The 17,090-nt window shown below is 42.9% G+C and overlaps 1 protein-coding gene and 1 long non-coding RNA gene across 6 annotated transcripts in view; one reads left to right on the forward strand and one right to left on the reverse strand.

Moving 5' to 3' along the window:
- Positions 1–17,090, forward strand: part of CNKSR2 (connector enhancer of kinase suppressor of Ras 2) — an 805,595-nt gene that overhangs the window by 243,031 nt on the left and 545,474 nt on the right. For all 5 annotated transcript variants that reach the window (XM_063955759.1, XM_063955760.1, XM_063955761.1 and 2 more), the window contains exons 6-7: positions 3,260–3,301; positions 4,526–4,645. In XM_063955759.1, the coding sequence (XP_063811829.1) occupies positions 3,260–3,301; positions 4,526–4,645 (162 nt within the window). The remainder of the gene's footprint in view (positions 1–3,259; positions 3,302–4,525; positions 4,646–17,090) is intronic.
- Positions 1–17,090, reverse strand: part of LOC135049833 (uncharacterized) — an 87,192-nt gene that overhangs the window by 37,836 nt on the left and 32,266 nt on the right. The window lies entirely within an intron of this gene.

Genomic DNA, 17,090 nt, shown 5'->3' on the forward strand with positions numbered 1-17,090 from the left:
AACAACAAATCATTCAATATATTGTCTTATGTGGTTGTTAGGTCGAGTACACTTAGGTCGACAGTCATTAGGTTGACCACTATTGGTTGACATGCATTAGCTCGACATGGTTCCAAGGTTAACGCTGACAGAAGGTCGACATGCCAAAAGTCGACACAGGAAAGGTCGACATGAGGTTTTCACTTTTTTTTTTTTTGACCTTGTTCATACTTTCTGATTCACGTAGACTATGATTGGGAATAGTACCCTGTGCTGATCGCAGCGGTAGTGGAGCGAGACACCTTGTCCGAAGCATGGATAGCGATGCAGGTGCACTAATTGGGGTTCCTTTTGGCGTTACAGAGTAAATTACACCAACATTTAAAAAAAAAAGCAAATTTAGACCTGTTCATGTCGACCTTCAGTCCATGTCAACCTTTTTTGGATTTCGAACCAGTGCATGTCGACCAAAAGTGATCAACCCAATTATTCACACCTTTCTTATATGTTCCCAGTCTAAGAATATGAAAATGTTGACATTTATCAAAATGTAAACAGGAGAAGGATCTTACACATATCAATGTGGAGCCAGCTTGAAATTTCCACTGCCAGAAACCTAATTAATAAAGGGAAGTTAATGGGAAATGCTGAATCCTATGTAAGATAATGAGGACTCAGTAAAAAGACTTATAAAGGAGCTCATAAACTGGTCAGATAAGCAAAGCAGAAAGCACACATAACTGAAAGGATCTGTAAAAGGTATAGCGGACACCAGAACTGCGGTGGTGAAGAAATGTACTATATCCATGGAAACAGCGCAAATTATGTGAGAGGGAGGTGGAGTGGTCACAGAAAATTAATGTAAACGACATGAGATTAAAAAATATTTATTTATATAAGATAAAGAATATATTATTCCATAAATTAGCATAAAACATTAGCCAAGTGACTGATAAAAATAGGATATAAATGTGCATACAATTTATGATAAAACGTTATAGTAGCAATGAAAGGTGAAAGCATGAGCTGTAACTGGAAATATAAGGGAGTAAAATCCACTTTTGGCTGTGTTAAAAGCGTAAGAATATAACTGCGGTCTCCTTGATGAGAAGTTCCCTAGTGCATAGAAACAATGACAGGGAATAGATGTTATCTGGCAATAATTGCAGTCCCACTGTACATTGAAGGTATGAGGCTCACTGCAAAGATGAAGCTGGTCAGATCCGCACTGGACTCCCGGTAATAAACTGAATAAAGTCTTCTGCAGCCCTGTGCAGTCCCAAATTGTAGAGCACCTGGGTGATCTCTAAACGTATTTGTGGGGTGAGGTTCACAGTGTTTTTGGGTAGGGTATAGGTGACCGGAGTTTGGGATCCCGCTGGTCACCTTACCGATGCCAGGATCCCAGGGTTTAGAATGCCGGCGGGGGGGCAAGCGCAACGAAGCTCCGCTCGTCATGCTGCAGACTCGGTGGTGAGCTGCGCTCACCACAGCCTCTATTTCCGCTCTATGAGTGTTGTGGAGTGGGAATAGTCCTTGTTAGCTGGCATGCCGACTGTCGGCATTTTGAGGGGTCAGGATTCAGGCGTCGGTCAGGAGAGCACCGGTCACATAACTACATCCCCCCCAGGTTGTTGGAAGCAGAGTGTAAGCAGCTCACAATCAGGTAGAAATAGTTTTGCGCGTTTCCATGTGTCTAAATAACAGGCAGTAATGTGACGTGTAATGTGAATAACGGACACTTCTTTGTGGTATAATGTGAATAACGGACACTATTGCGTGGTGTCATGTGAATTGGTACTACTATGTGGCCACACCTTTCCCCTGCATAGCCACCCCCCATTTTTTTTTGGCACACACTATCTCTATTTAAAATATGGGCACCAATTCTCTTTCTGGCACTGGGTACCAAAATGTCTAAATACGGCTCCGGTCTCAAGCATCCAGTGCATTGAAGGAAACCTAAGGGTTGCAGATGGATATCAATAAATTATGCAGAAATGTAGAAATTATCTTCATTTATTTCCAGTTAGAGATTCAGTAAAAAGTAAATAATATTATGGCTTAAAAAACGAGACAGTAACTGGACAGAGGATTTCTTAGCCACAATTAATTTGTGTTTTTCAAAGCCTTCCAGGCCATGCAGCCTGCATCGGGCAAATAGAGATCACTACTAAATGCTTTGTGGGTCACTAGATTTCCTGGTAATGCCTGCTGTACATGATGACTGAATAATGCTTTGTACATTATTACTATCATGGTAGATGAAATTTGTTACATATTACAAAAGTGAATTAAAGGTGGACTCTACATATTCAGAGACGACCCGGCACCAACGATAAACGAGCACGGGGCCGCGCTTCGTTCATCGTTGGTGCCTACACACTGAACGATATGAACGAGCTTTCGTTCATATCGTTCAGTTAGATCTTTAAGTGTGTAGGGCCCATAAGAGTACAGGAAAATGGATACATCTACTTAGATAATACTTGTCTGATAGATTTCCTATTTAACTTATGAAACTGAAAACAATAGTGATCATTTAAGGTAAAAAAAATATTTGTTTTTTTATATAAAACTATTAAATTTGTATGCCTGTTGGTCAATATTGCTTAACTTAATTGAGGGCCTAATTCAGAGATGTACGCTATTGCGATTTTCTACACTACGTAACTATTAATGTTAGCATTGAAGCTGCCTCCCAGAAATGAAAATAGACGCCCACCGGAGCGTATGCAACTCATTCGCAATTTGTGTACACGTACGCAGTCTATACGCAAGAACGTTAAAAATTGACTGCTCAAGAAGGTGTACGGCCATGCAACCTAGACACGGCAATAGTCACGCAGGACGCAGGTGCCATGTTTTAGTATGCATGAGCTGGCAGATGACATCACTTACACACCGCAGAAACGGACATGACGCCTGCGTTTTTACAACCACTCCCCACTAACTCCATGTTACCACCCCAAGCGGTCATTCTTAGGGGAAGATGTACTAAGCCTTGAAAAGTAATAAATTGCACAGTGATAAAGTACCAGCCAATCGGCTCCTAACTGCCATGCTACAGGCTGGGTTTCAAAAATGACAGGAGTTGATTGGCTAGCACTTTATCACCGTGAAATGTATCACTTTTCAAGGATTAGCACCTCAATGTGTTACACATTTTTTCTTTTTTTTTTGTTCAGTGCTAAATTAATCGTTGCTTGTAACCATAGCACATGTAATTACCAAATTTTGCTTTTTGTTCATTCATGTATTTGTGTTGTTTTTATTTCAGGAGTGTACAGTATATGAAACGGAAAACAATATTCTTCATGTGGTGAGTCCATTTTTGCCTACTGCAGCTGTGCAACAAGATCATTTTCGTACACTACTCTTATGCAAACATTAAAGAACTTTAATCTGATTACAAAGAACTGAGAAAGACCAGCCTCCTTCCCTCTCTCTATCGCTCAGTATTGGTTTTAGTTTCTCATTGTGTTATGTGAGTTTCTCTAGAAATGGTAAAACTGTATTGTTTCCCAGTAACACTGTACAATTTGTATTTTAAAACTTTATTTAAAAAAAACATTATTTACAATAGTATTAAAAGTGTGTATCAGGCGGTTTTTGTCATAAAGCAACTTTTGGACAGTTTTAGTGGGTGACTGTTTTGTCTGTGTGTGACACTGCCAATGTTTTTATTGTGATTGGCAGTATGGGTTCTCCTGTACTCATCACCATGTATTTTGTTTTGCTTTTCTTTTGGTTTTTTTTTGGAGGGGGTGGGGGGTATGCCAACGGGCCTTTACTTATGCTGCTATATAGTGTTTATTATAGCAAAGGCGATTCTTTTTGGGGATGATTCTGAGTCGTATGCAGCCGTGGCTGCATCTTTTGCATCAGCCATCGGTGTCTTTATGTTAATGCCGCCCTGTGGCAGCTGCAATTTCTCCATCAAAGTATGGCCTCCTATGAGATTGGCTGTGCATCTTTAGAGACAGCGGCTTACAACGACACGCTCCATTACGTCTGCATCTGCTTAGACACCCCCATTTCCTCCCATTTCCTCCCAGGATTGTCCACGGAAATCCACACACCATGCATCCAGTTATTTTCTGCATTCTGATCACTAATATTGGTACTCGTGTGCAGAATGCATGCAACATCCACCTTGCATGTGATTGAGAATCATGCCATTCATGTACTTTTACCTGTGAGAACACTTTCCTAGTGTTAGATTTTAAATATAACTTTAAAGCACATCCTTATTAAGTGCCAGGAGCTTTCATTAGATAGGTTTCAGGATTACAAGGGAAGGCTTATAAAACAGATCCCTATTATTAATTGTTCATTATATCTAATTATCTCAGAGTCTGAGATGTAACATCTACTTGCTAAGGCTTTAATCAACCTTTTATCTTGATTAACCAAGATATTGCAACAATTACATCTGATTTCTACTGTGTTATGCCCCATCTTTAAACTCTGCTTCAATGGTTCAAGCATTCTTCATTAACTCTTTATGATGAGTTTGATTGGTCTTTTTCTGTCTTTCTTTTAGTGCAAAACCCTGTCAGGTGTCTGTGACCACATTATCTCTCTCTCATCTGATCCGCTGGTTTCTCAGTCTGCTCACCTGGAAGTTATTCAGTTGTCCAACATAAAGCCAAGCGAAGGACTGGTAAGAAATAAGTAGTTTCTTAGAGCAAAGTAATGGACCATGCTTGTGGGGTCAAATAACTTGGCCCTAATTATTGGAACAGGGGGTTCAAGGGGGCCAACTATTTGAGAGTTGCTAGTCAAACTACTGGGTCGAAGGGATCAGTGTGGCCGCCATTTACAGTTAATGCAGGCAGTGTCAGGATAAAAATGGTACCCTTTATGGCTGCTCTGCCTCCTCCCTCCCCACAGTCCTTCCCCGCTGCCTTCGGGGCCTGGCTGCTCTGATTGTATTATACTGTAGCACAGAGCTGCCGGGCAGTGAGCGGAGCATCCTCTCTACCTGCCTCCCACAGCCAGCCAGCCCAGAAGCACAATAATGGTACTAGTCCGAGGTGCACCAGGCACCCTGCCCCCGGGCCCAGCCCACCACTAGTCTATGAGCTACTGTACAATATTGCACAATTTACCATGAGAGGGATTGTTTAGATCCCTCCCTGGTAACAGCCACTGGTGCATGCACAGTCTAATAACCACGCATGCGCATTAGGTCCGCAGGATAAAGTAAAATTACCACTTTAGTTTACACATTGCTGGGATGGGCTCCTATTGGACCGCCTGACCATGGATGTGATTTTGAATACATCGGGGCGGAAATTCATTTATTATTGCTCGAATAGCAGCAATAAGAAATTCTGTTTGAGTCTAAACCTCAGTAAGTGCCAAAGGTTCCCCATCACTGCCCTATAGTGTCCTCCTATGCTGTTTTTTTTTATCATAAATGTGTGTATGTAAATTATATGTATGTATAGATGGCTAGATACAGATTTATCCTTCCCCAGCTTTACTGCTAACTGTGGCAATCGTGAGTTGTTTGCTGTGACTATCATGCCTGCGGTCATGCGCATACAACACATACGCACCTGTGATCCATAGGACTACATGGTTGCGTATGTTCCCGCAAACGGGACGCACGCGGGTGCAGCTAGTAGCTCATGCCACCCATTTGCGGTCAAGTTGGCGGTTGCTGCATCTGTAGATAGATAGATAACTCTGTCATAAGGTAGGTGGTGTGGTGGGTAAGTCCAGCTGCCCCTGAGAGGGTGATGTTCAGCTATTTAGGGGGTGCCAAAATGCAATTATTTCTTGCCCACCAACCAAAAAGGTTATGGCACCCTGATTGGGACATAGTATTTTTAAGGATAAAGGGGAATATTTATCAACCTGTGACATATTACCATAGAAAAACATAGAAGTCATATAAGCATGTCACGTATGGTTTTTCCTAGTAATGGTTAAAAATACATGTACAGTCAAAAACTTACAGTATCATGGTACCAACAGAGAGGATCAGCTTTCAGCTTCAAGTAACAGTCCTGAATCCTAAGTGAAACAGAATTTGATGGAAGATAAGAACCACTTGGCCCATCTAGTCTGCCCCTTTACAATATTTTTACCTCAAACCTTATTTGATCCTTGTTTCTTAGTAAGGATATCCTTATGTCTATCCCATGCATGTTTAAATTGTTCAACTGTCTTAGCCTTTACCACCTCTGATGGGAGGCTATTCCACTTGTCCACTACTTTCTGTGAAGTATTTTCTCCTCAAATTTCCCCTGAACCTGCCTCCCTCCAGTCTCAGTGCATGTCCTTGTGCCCTATTACTTCTCTCCATTTGAAGAATGTTTCCCTCCTGGACTTTGTTAAAACCCTTGATATATTTGAAAGTTTCTGTCATGTCCCCCCTTTCTCTTCTCTGCTCCAAACTATACATAATTGAGATTTTTTTTTTGTCTTTCTGGGTTTTGTGATGTAAACCATGAGCCATTTTAGTTGTGCTTCTTTGTACAGTCTCTAATGTATTAATATCCTTTTGAAGATATGGCCTCCAGAATTGAACACAGTTTTCTAGATGAGGCCGCACCAAGGACCTATACAGTGGCATTATTACTTCTTTCTTTCTGCTGCGTTTTCCTCTCCCTATACAACCAAGCATCTGACTAGCCTTCCTCATTGCTTACCTGTCTTTAATTCACCTGAAATAGTGACTCCTAGATCCCTTTCCTCCTCAGTAGTTTCCAGTATAGTACCATCAATACTATATTTAGCCTTTGGCTTTTTGAGACCCAAGTGCATAATTTTGCACTTTTTGGCATTAAACTGTAATTGCCATGCTCTTGACCATTCCTCTAGTCTACCTAGATTAGGCATTCCCAACCTCAGTCCTCAAGGCACACTAACAGTCCAGGTTTTAGTGATATCCATGCTTGAGCACAGGTGACTTAATTAGTACCTCAGTTGTTTGGATTTAATCATCTATGCTGAAGCCTGGCTATAACTAAAACCTGCACTGTTAGTGTGCCTTGAGGACTGAGGTTGGGAATGTCTGACCTAGATCCTCAATAATTTGTTTTACCCCTCCTGCTGTGTCTACCCTGTTGCATACCTTTGTGCCATCTGCAAAAAGGCATATTTTCCTTTAATGCCATTTGTGACCATTAAAGATATTAAAAAGCACTGGTCCAATTACAAATCCCTGTGGTACTCCACTGGTAACATTTCCCTCCTGTGAATGCACTCCATTAACTACAACTCTCTGCTTTCTATCCTGTAATCAAGATCTTATCCATTCAACCATCTTAGTATCCAATCCCAAGTTTTCAAGTTTATTTAGCAGTGTGCTATGTGGGACAGTGTCAAAAGCCTTACTAAAGTCTAGATAAGCTATATCCATGGCTCCAACTTTATCTATTACTTTAGTCGCACAGTCAAAGTCAGTAAGGTTTGTTTGAAATGATCTCCCCTCAGTGAATCCTGCTGTTTGGGATACTGTAAATTGCTGGATTTGAGATAATCTACAACTCTTTCTTTTAAGAGTGTTTCCATCAATTTTCCTACTACTGATGTAAGACTCACTGGTCGGTAGTTGCTTGTCTCTTCCTTGCTTCGACTTTTGTGCAGTGGGACAATGTTCACTCTTTTCTGCTCCTCTGGAATCACTACTGTAGCTAGTGACTGGTTGAATAATTCTGTTAATGGTGCTACCAGCACCCTTTTAAGCTCTTTTAGTATCCTTGGATGTAATTCCATCTGGCCCCATTGATTTAACCACTTTCAGCTTCGAGAGTTCTGTTAGGACCTTCTCCTCTAAATGTACTTATTTAATTTTTCTGAATATCCCTGCAATTTAACTGTGGCCCCTTCCTCTCTCTTTCAGTAGTGAATACTGATCAAAAATAATTAAGATGATCCGCTATTACATTGTCTCCCTTAACAAAACTCCCAGTCTCTGGGGTAAATTTACTAAAATGGGAGTTCTATTTAAGATGGGATGTTGCCCATAGCAACCAATCAGATTCTACTTCTCATTTATCTAGCACCTTCTAGAAGATAATACCTGGAATCTGATTGGGTGCTATGGGCAACATCCCATCTTAAATAGAACTCCCATCTCAGTAAATTTACCCCTCTGTCTTTATTCTTATTATTCCGCATCTTGTTTTTCTCCTTTTGTTTACACCTAAAAAAAGTTTTGCCTTCTTTACTCACTGACTGGGCCATTTTCTCCTTAGCTTGTACCTTTGCACCTTCTTAGGGGGATATGCAATTGGCTCTGTTTTTTTCGCCTAGGTGAAAAAACTGAGCTTTTTCGCTATTTTGCCTAGATGAAAAATGCAGCATCGGCGTAAAACACGTGGAATGGTGAACCTATGTGTTTTCCTTCTAAACAGGGCCATTTTCACAGATTTTAAGGCATTTTTCACCAATGTCCTTTCACTCAAAAAAAAAAAAAAGCATTGACGAAAATGCCTTCAAAACGGAGGAAAACAGCCCGCAATTGAATACTTAGGGGGCGAATACATTAGCTCTGAAACAGTCGGCACTAATTGCATACCCCCTTTAGTCTCCTTCTGTCTTCATTATTCTATCTCTGCTTTTATATCCTTACAGCCATCGTTTTTGCTTTCACAATACTTTCTACTTCTTTTGCAAACCACACTGGCTTCCTTTTCCTTGTGTTTTTCCTAACACTTTTGATACAACGGTCTGTTGTCTTTAATATTGCACTTTTTAATGTTTCCCACCTCTCCTGCACTCCTTTCAGGTTCCTCCACTCTACCAAAGAATCGCTCACACATTTTCCCATCCTTACAAAATCAGTCTTCCTAAAATCTAACATCTTTGTTTTTGTATTGAATGAGTCAGTCTCTGTCTTTATGCTGAACCATACTGCTTGGTGATCACTGGAGCCCAGGTTTTCACCCACTTTTACGTCAGATATTCTGTCTTCATTTGTAAGTATTAAGTCTAATATTGCATCTTTCCGAATGGGCTCCCTGCAAGGAATTCAAAATGTCCCTACTTCTAGTGGAACTAGCAACAGACACCTCCCAGTTTACATCCGGAAGATTGAAGTCTCCCATGATTATTACCTCTGCTTTTAATGTCATTTTAGTTGTGTCCTGCAATAGGTTCTTGTCCAGTTCCTCTTCCTGACCTGGTGGCCTGTATATCACCCCAATATGAAGAATTTACATTTTTCTTCAGTACTTTGTATTAAGGTAGTATTTATGCTTTTTTTTTTTAACATACATTGCTACCCCTCCTCCAATTCTTCCCATTCTGTCCTTCCTAAATAAAGTTTTCCCCCGGTATAGCTATGTCTCAGTCATGATTTTCATTGCACCATGACTCTGTAATAGCCACAATATCTAGATCATCCCTTGTCATTATTGCAATTAGTTCTGGGATTTTATTTCCTAAACTCCTCTCCTAGCATTTGCACACGTAGCTTTTAGAGTTGTTTTTGCTTTTCCTGTTCCTAGCTATGTTCATCTCTCTGCCTACTTTATGTTTGTTTGGTTTTGATCTGATTTATCTTCTGTTGCTGTGGATATGCTTCCTATTCCCTTTGCCTGCAGAAACAATACCTCTGGGTTGTGGGAGCAGATTGCTTTATTCCTATTTGGATCACTGCCCCCCTCTGCTTGTTTAAATAGTTCTTGATAAAGCAACCAATCTGTACAGTTAGTATTCTCGTTCCCCTTGAAGATGGGTGCAGGCCATCACTTTTGTATAAGCTCCTATCTTGCAAGATGGTGTGACTATGGCCTAGAAATCCAAATCAAAGTTTCTGATGCTATAAGTTCTGTCTTCCCTTCTGTGTACTGGCAATACTTCTGAAAAAGTTACAGTGGTTGTCACCTGCTTCAGAGCAGTCCCTAACTTCCTAAATTCATCTTCATCTCAAGTAGCGGCACTTCAAATGACATCCTTGCCTGGAATGGACCACATCCTGTGGTTCCGTCTGGCCCAACCGGATTCATCTTTCAAGATTTGTTTAAAGACAAAACCGGTTGGGTCAGATGGAATGAAGAACACAGACTGTGTGATCCATTCCAAACAAGGACATCTCTTGGAGTTCAGCCTCTTCAGTGTTTATACCAATGGCTCAATATTTTATATTGTATTTCTATTATGGAGATACTAGTTGAGCTAACATGGATGGTTTGGAAAATTATTTCCCAGTCTTTATCATGTAAGGGTCTTCCCAGATCACGCTACCAGGACTTTGTGAACCTTGACAAGGTGTCTGACATATTTGCCATAAGAAGCCTAACTAAAGAACCTTTTATTTTAATAATTGGAATGAGAATGAATATAAATGTAGCCATGGGTATAACTAGAAAGGACTTAATTTCATAGCACAATTGTGATGGGGCCCTCTATGAACCAACATAAAGTATATCCACCCTGATGTCTGCTCCATCAGTTATTATCTAACAGGCAGAGTCCTGTGCAGTAGCAGCAATCTAGCATGTTAGTCTGAATTATATGTAGTTATTTTGTCCTAATTATTTTCCAAATTGCATTACTGTCTGGGTAATGTGATTATTAATCTATATTAAGTTTGTTCTTTAAAGCATAATTTTTCCTCTAGGTCAATGCTCCCTGTGCTGCTTGCTATAAAGAATTCACTTGGCTTGCTGTATTTATAGTTACACCCTTGCATGCAGTCACAAATACCCCTTTCAGACATACGACCCAGGAATTTCCCTGCTTAGTCCCGGTTTTTTATCTCTGAACAATCCAGGGTTTTTGCTGGAGACACCCTTTCACACTAAACATGAGACCTGGGAAATTTCCAGGTCGACCCCTTTCAGACATAAGCCTGGTCTGCCCAGGCTACTCTCGTCACACACACACACACACACACACACACACACACACACACGTCACACTCGTACATGTCTTACACACACGTCTTACACATACACATGTCACATTCAAACACACACATACATTTAATATACACACACGCATGCCAAATTCATACACATACACACACACACACACACACACACACACACACTCACCACAACAAGCCGCCTCTCTGTTAGGCTGCACCGGTTGCATCTACAACTACACTGCAGCCCCGCCCCTTCCGGTGGTCCAGTGCCAATTAGAGTCAAATTCCCAGGTCGCACCTTTAAGAACTAAGCAGAGTTGTCTACCCGGAACTTAAGTCCCAGGAAAAACCCTGGTCATTGCAGGTTCGGCAACCTGTGGACGCGTTCCCGTGTTGGGACCTTTCAGACATGCCAAAATCCCGGGTTCATGCGCATTCATGTGCAAAACCCCGGGATTTTGGAGCATGTCTGATGAAAGGGGTACAATGAATATGTTTATAGTAGTTTGGCAAGAATATGTTTAGCCATTTGGTGAACTGCAGTGGGTACAGGAAATACCCCATCCCCCTTCAGCACCAACCTGACCCCTGCAGTATGTAGTACTTTTCTGAGTGGCACATTAAACTCGGGGACAACCATACTCAGAAGATGCCGCCTCTCAATTCTATTAAGGGCATGAGGAGCTATTGTCATCTCCAGGCCCTTTCACATATTTTACTATGGTGCCTGGCAAATAACTGTTCCGCCCCTGCCGTTTAGCTAGTTTAGTATCCATGCTGTGGGTTTAGAACTGTGTGGTACGTGAGCTTGCAGTATTATTCCATGCATAATAATCGGATTACTTTCCATTTGATTTGGTTTACAATCCTCTGCAAGGTACTGTGCAGCTCTTGATAACTGCCTGGGGATCATACTTTAATAGCAGTTATATCCTATTTTACCTATGGTTTAGCATAATAGTCTAAGAGCAGTGACAGCAGTATGTGGTGCCATTCTGACCCCCCCTTAATGTGATATCTTATGCACAGTTGAAGTGTATTACCAGCAGCAGGACAGACCTTGCCCTAAGTGTACAGAGATTACTTACAGCATGATAATAATTTTCCCTTTGAACAGTCAGCACAGTGTTCTTATGTAATTATGCTCAGCACCATTTCAATCTGTTTTCTATGACAAAATCCAAATGTGAATGAAGCGCTATAGCGATGTACTTTAAAACGGTTAGTCTTTAATTGACTTGTACCTTCGTTTGCTGCAGCTGCCTCAGAAAAAAATACACACAATATTTTTTTAAAGCAAATTATGTTTGTACACTGATTTTTATGTTTTGTCAATACTTTCCTGACACCTAAAAAAAGAAGGAAATTGTCAGTGTGCCCCAGTGATTGTGAAAGGCAGAAATAGTCTCAATAAATGTACATTTTCCTTAGCTATCCTACAAATTATCATGACCTATCCAATACCTCTCTGGAGACAATATGGTTCTGAGAGAGTCACAACTCTCAGCATGTACTGTGAACGTAGAGGAAGAGGGGGAGGAAATTACAGTGAAAATAGAGCTGAGAACGGTGTTGTGAAGCCTCTCTGGTCACATCATGTGCCATATGATTGACTGCCATGGTAGTTACAAAACACTTAAAAATATGAACTGTTATCAGTTTTTTAAATGCTGTGTGATGGATGAATGTGAAACATCAAGTTTCTTCGGGATGCAGTTAATTTGCTTGCTGTCTAGACCCTGGCTGTCATGATACCGATGCCGGAATCCCAACAGCCGACAATGCCGACACCCGGAATCCCGTGGCGCAGGGGCTATTCCCATAGAGTGGGAATAGAACCTGTGGTGAGCGCAGAGAGCCACCAAGCCCGCAGCGTTGCAAGCGCAGTGAGCCCGCAAGGGAACTCTTTGTGCTCGCCCGCTGCCGGCAATACGTATGTATTCCGTTTCTTCTTATAGCCCTATTCATTATACTAATTTATCTACAAAAAAAAAAAAATGTTTTCTTAATGGAATTGCTGCTTTTAAAAGAATCTTTGAGGGAACACCCTGGATTCTCGACCTTGAGTGCGTTGTGTACATCTTTGTGGTATGGGATCTTTTCCTCATCTTCATAGTTTTGTTTGGAAATATAATTGCTTTCACCAGGGATGACCATTGAAATGCACTTAACACACAGAGCAAAAGGGGTAAACCTCTGTGCATTTAATATTACAATTTCTATATATTTTATATTTCTAACAATATACTGTATCTCAAATCATAAACATGACACACGTGTCCATTTAGATAATTTTAGATACGTTAAATGCAGATAATCCCAACAGTCTTAATAAAAGGTGTGAATTAAAAGATCAACATTATATAGACAGTCAATTGGTCAATAGGTCTGACCTCTTTTAAAACATTGGTCCTAAATTGTCTATTTATATGGATCAAATTATAATTGTGACCAGTTACAGTAGGTATTTTGTAAATAATTGGATCTTTAATCCAACCTATTGGGATAGTTTAATTCCAACCTATTGGGATAGTTACAGGGCATTTCACTTTTGAGACCTGAGTGGATTTATTAAAAAACATTTGCTTTTCTATAATATTATACCAATGGGAAGTTGGGTTTTCACTCTAGGGCGTATATTCAATTGCAGTCGAAAGCTGCCGTCTGTCGGAAAGACATCAGTTTTCGACTTTTTTAGGTCGGAAGGGGTTCCGACCTATTCAATACACCCCATTAAGTCGGATGATCGGCGGAATAGCTGCTGATCCGCATGCTTCTGTCGGAAATGGGGCTAAATCCGTCAGGTTTTGGCCCCTTTTCCGACTATCTCAATCCAACTTTAAAAAATGTCTGATTGAGATGAAGGACCTGAGAGGAGGAGATGGGGAGATCAGTGGATACAGCGCAGCAGGAGGATGGGGTGCCACTGCCGCTCACGGCAGCATCCACCCAGCTCCAGCAAGCGAGGTCCGTGAGGTCTGGTCGCGGTGCCACATCCTCCTGCTACGCCGCTATGCTGCTGTAGCCGCTGCTCTCCCCCGTCTCCCCGCTGCTCTCCCCGTCTCCTCCTCGCAGGTCCCTCATCTCAATTTGACTTTTTTAAAGTCGGATTGAGATGGTCAGGAACGGCCAAATCCTGTCAGATTTAGCCGTTCATTGAATAGCCCTTGTCGGATCCATTCCGACAAATATATGTCGGAATGGATCCGACTTTAATTGAATATACCCCTAAGAATCAGAATACATATATTGAGTGTGACTTAATGATCTATGTTTCTCTAACATCCTAGAGGATGCTGGGGACTCCGTAAGGACCATCGGGAGAGACGGGCTCCGCAGGAGACATGGGCACTTCAAGAAAGAATTTAGTTCCTGGTGTGCACTGGCTCCTCCCTCTCTGCCCCTCCTCCAGTTTGATTCTGTGCCCAGAGGAGCTGGGTGCTTTTCAGTGAGCTCTCCTGAGTTTGCTGATAGAAAGTTTTTTTGTTAGGTTTTTTATTTTCAGGGAGCCCTGCTGGCAACAGACTCCCTGCATCGTGGGACTGAGGGGAGAGAAGCAGCCCTACTCTCTGAAGCTAGGTCCTGCTTCTTAGGCTACTGGACACCATTAGCTCCAGAGGGATCGGTACGCAGGATCTCACCCTCGCCATCCGTCCCAGAGCCGCGCCGCCGTCCCCCTCGCAGAGCCGGAAGACTGAAGCCGGGTGAGTATGAGAAGCAAGAAGACTTCACAGGCGGCAGAAGACTTTGTGATCTTCACTGGAGGTAACGCACAGCAATGCAGCTGTGCGCCATTGCTCCACACACCTACACATACTCCGGTCAATGTTAGGGTGCAGGGCACAGGGGGCCCTGGGCAGCATTTGGGACCTCATTCTGGCAAATGAACACATATATACAGCTGGGCACTGTATATATGTAGGAGCCCCCGCCAAAGAAATAAAATTTAAGCGGGACAGAAGCCCGCCGCCGAGGGGGCGAGGCTTCTCCCTCAGCACTCACCAGCGCCATTTTTTCTCCACAGCACGCTGAGAGGAAGCTCCCCAGGCTCTCCCCTGCTGATACACGGTAGAAGAGGGTTGAAAAGAGAGGGGGGGGGGGCACATAATTAGGCGCAAAAATGTATATAAACAGCAGCTACTGGGTTAACATTAAGTTACTGTGTTATTCCTGGGTTATATAGCGCTGGGGTGTGTGCTGGCATACTCTCTCTCTGTCTCTCCAAAGGGCCTCGTGGGGGAACTGTCTTCAGAAAGGACATTCCCAGTGTGTGTGGTGTGTTGGTACGCTTGTGTCGACATGTCTGATGTGGAAGGCTATGTGGGAGAGGAGCGGGAGCAAATGAATGTGGTGTCTCCGCCGACTGGATGGATATGTGGAAGGTTTTAAAATAAGATTTTACTCACCGGTAAATCTATTTCTCGTAGTCCGTAGTGGATGCTGGGACTCCGTAAGGACCATGGGGAATAGCGGCTCCGCAGGAGACTGGGCACAACTAAAGAAAGCTTTAGGACTACCTTGTGTGCACTGGCTCCTCCCTCTATGACCCTCCTCCAGACCTCAGTTAGGATACTGTGCCCGGAAGAGCTGACACAATAAGGAAGGATTTTGAATCCCGGGTAAGACTCATACCAGCCACACCAATCACACCGTATAACTCGTGATACTATACCCAGTTAACAGTATGAACAATGACTGAGCCTCTCAACAGATGGCTCAACAATAACCCTTTAGTTAAACAATAACTATATACAAGTATTGCAGACAATCCGCACTTGGGATGGGCGCCCAGCATCCACTACGGACTACGAGAAATAGATTTACCGGTGAGTAAAATCTTATTTTCTCTGACGTCCTAAGTGGATGCTGGGACTCCGTAAGGACCATGGGGATTATACCAAAGCTCCCAAACGGGCGGGAGAGTGCGGATGACTCTGCAGCACCGAATGGGCAAACTCTAGGTCCTCTTCAGCCAGGGTGTGAAACTTGTAGAATTTAGCAAATGTGCTTGACCCCGACCAAGTAGCTGCTCGGCAAAGTTGTAGAGCCGAGACCCCTCGGGCAGCCGCCCAAGAAGAGCCCACCTTCCTCGTGGAATGGGCTTTCACTAATTTAGGATGCGGCAGTCCAGCCGCAGAATGTGCAAGCTGAATCGTACTACAGATCCAGCGAGCAATAGTCTGCTTTGAAGCAGGAGCACCCAGCTTGTTGGGTGCATACAGGATAAACGAGTCAGTTTTCCTGACACTAGCTGTCCTGGAAACATAAATTTTCAGGGCCCTGACTACGTCCAACAACTTGGAAGCCTCCAAGTCTTTAGTAGCCGCAGGCACCACGACAGGTTGGTTCAAATGAAAGGCTGATACCACCTTAGGGAGAAACTGGGGACGAGTCCTCAATTCTGCCCTATCCATATGGAAAATCAGATAAGGGCTTTTACATGACAAAGCCGCCAATTCTGACACATGCCTGGCTGAAGCCAAGGCCAACAGCATGACCACTTTCCACGTGATATATTTTAATTCCACGGTTTTAAGTGGCTCAAACCAATGTGACTTTAGGAAATCCAACACCACGTTGAGATCCCAAGGTGCCACTGGAGGCACAAAAGGGGGCCGAATATGCAGCACTCCCTTAACAAAAGTCTGAACTTCAGGTAGTGAAGCCAGTTCTCTCTGGAAGAAAATCGATAGAGCCGAAATCTGGACCTTAATGGAACCCAATTTTAGGCCCATAGTCACCCCTGACTGTAGGAAGTGCAGAAAACGGCCCAGCTGAAATTCCTCCGTTGGGGCCTTCCTGGCCTCACACCACGCAACATATTTTCGCCAAATGCGGTGATAATGGTTTGCGGTCACTTCTTTCCTAGCTTTAATCAGTGTAGGAATGACTTCCTCCGGAATGCCCTTTTCCTTCAGGATCCGGTGTTCAACCGCCATGCCGTCAAACGCAGCCGCGGTAAGTCTTGGAACAGACAGGGCCCCTGCTGCAGCAGGTCCTGTCTGAGCGGCAGAGGCCATGGGTCCTCTGAGATCATTTCTTGAAGTTCCGGGTACCAACCTCTTCTTGGCCAATCCGGAACAATGAGTATAGTTCTTACTCCTCTTCTCCTTATTATCCTCAGTACCTTGGGTATGAGAGGAAGAGGAGGGAACACATAAACCGACCGGTACACCCACGGTGTCACTAGAGCGTCCACAGCTATCGCCTGAGGGTCTCTTGACCTGGCGCAATATCTTTCTAGCTTTTTGTTTAGGCGGGACGCCATCATGTCCAC

This window comes from Pseudophryne corroboree, chromosome 2, assembly GCF_028390025.1.
Source record: "Pseudophryne corroboree isolate aPseCor3 chromosome 2, aPseCor3.hap2, whole genome shotgun sequence".
In the NCBI taxonomy this organism is placed as follows: domain Eukaryota; kingdom Metazoa; phylum Chordata; class Amphibia; order Anura; family Myobatrachidae; genus Pseudophryne; species Pseudophryne corroboree.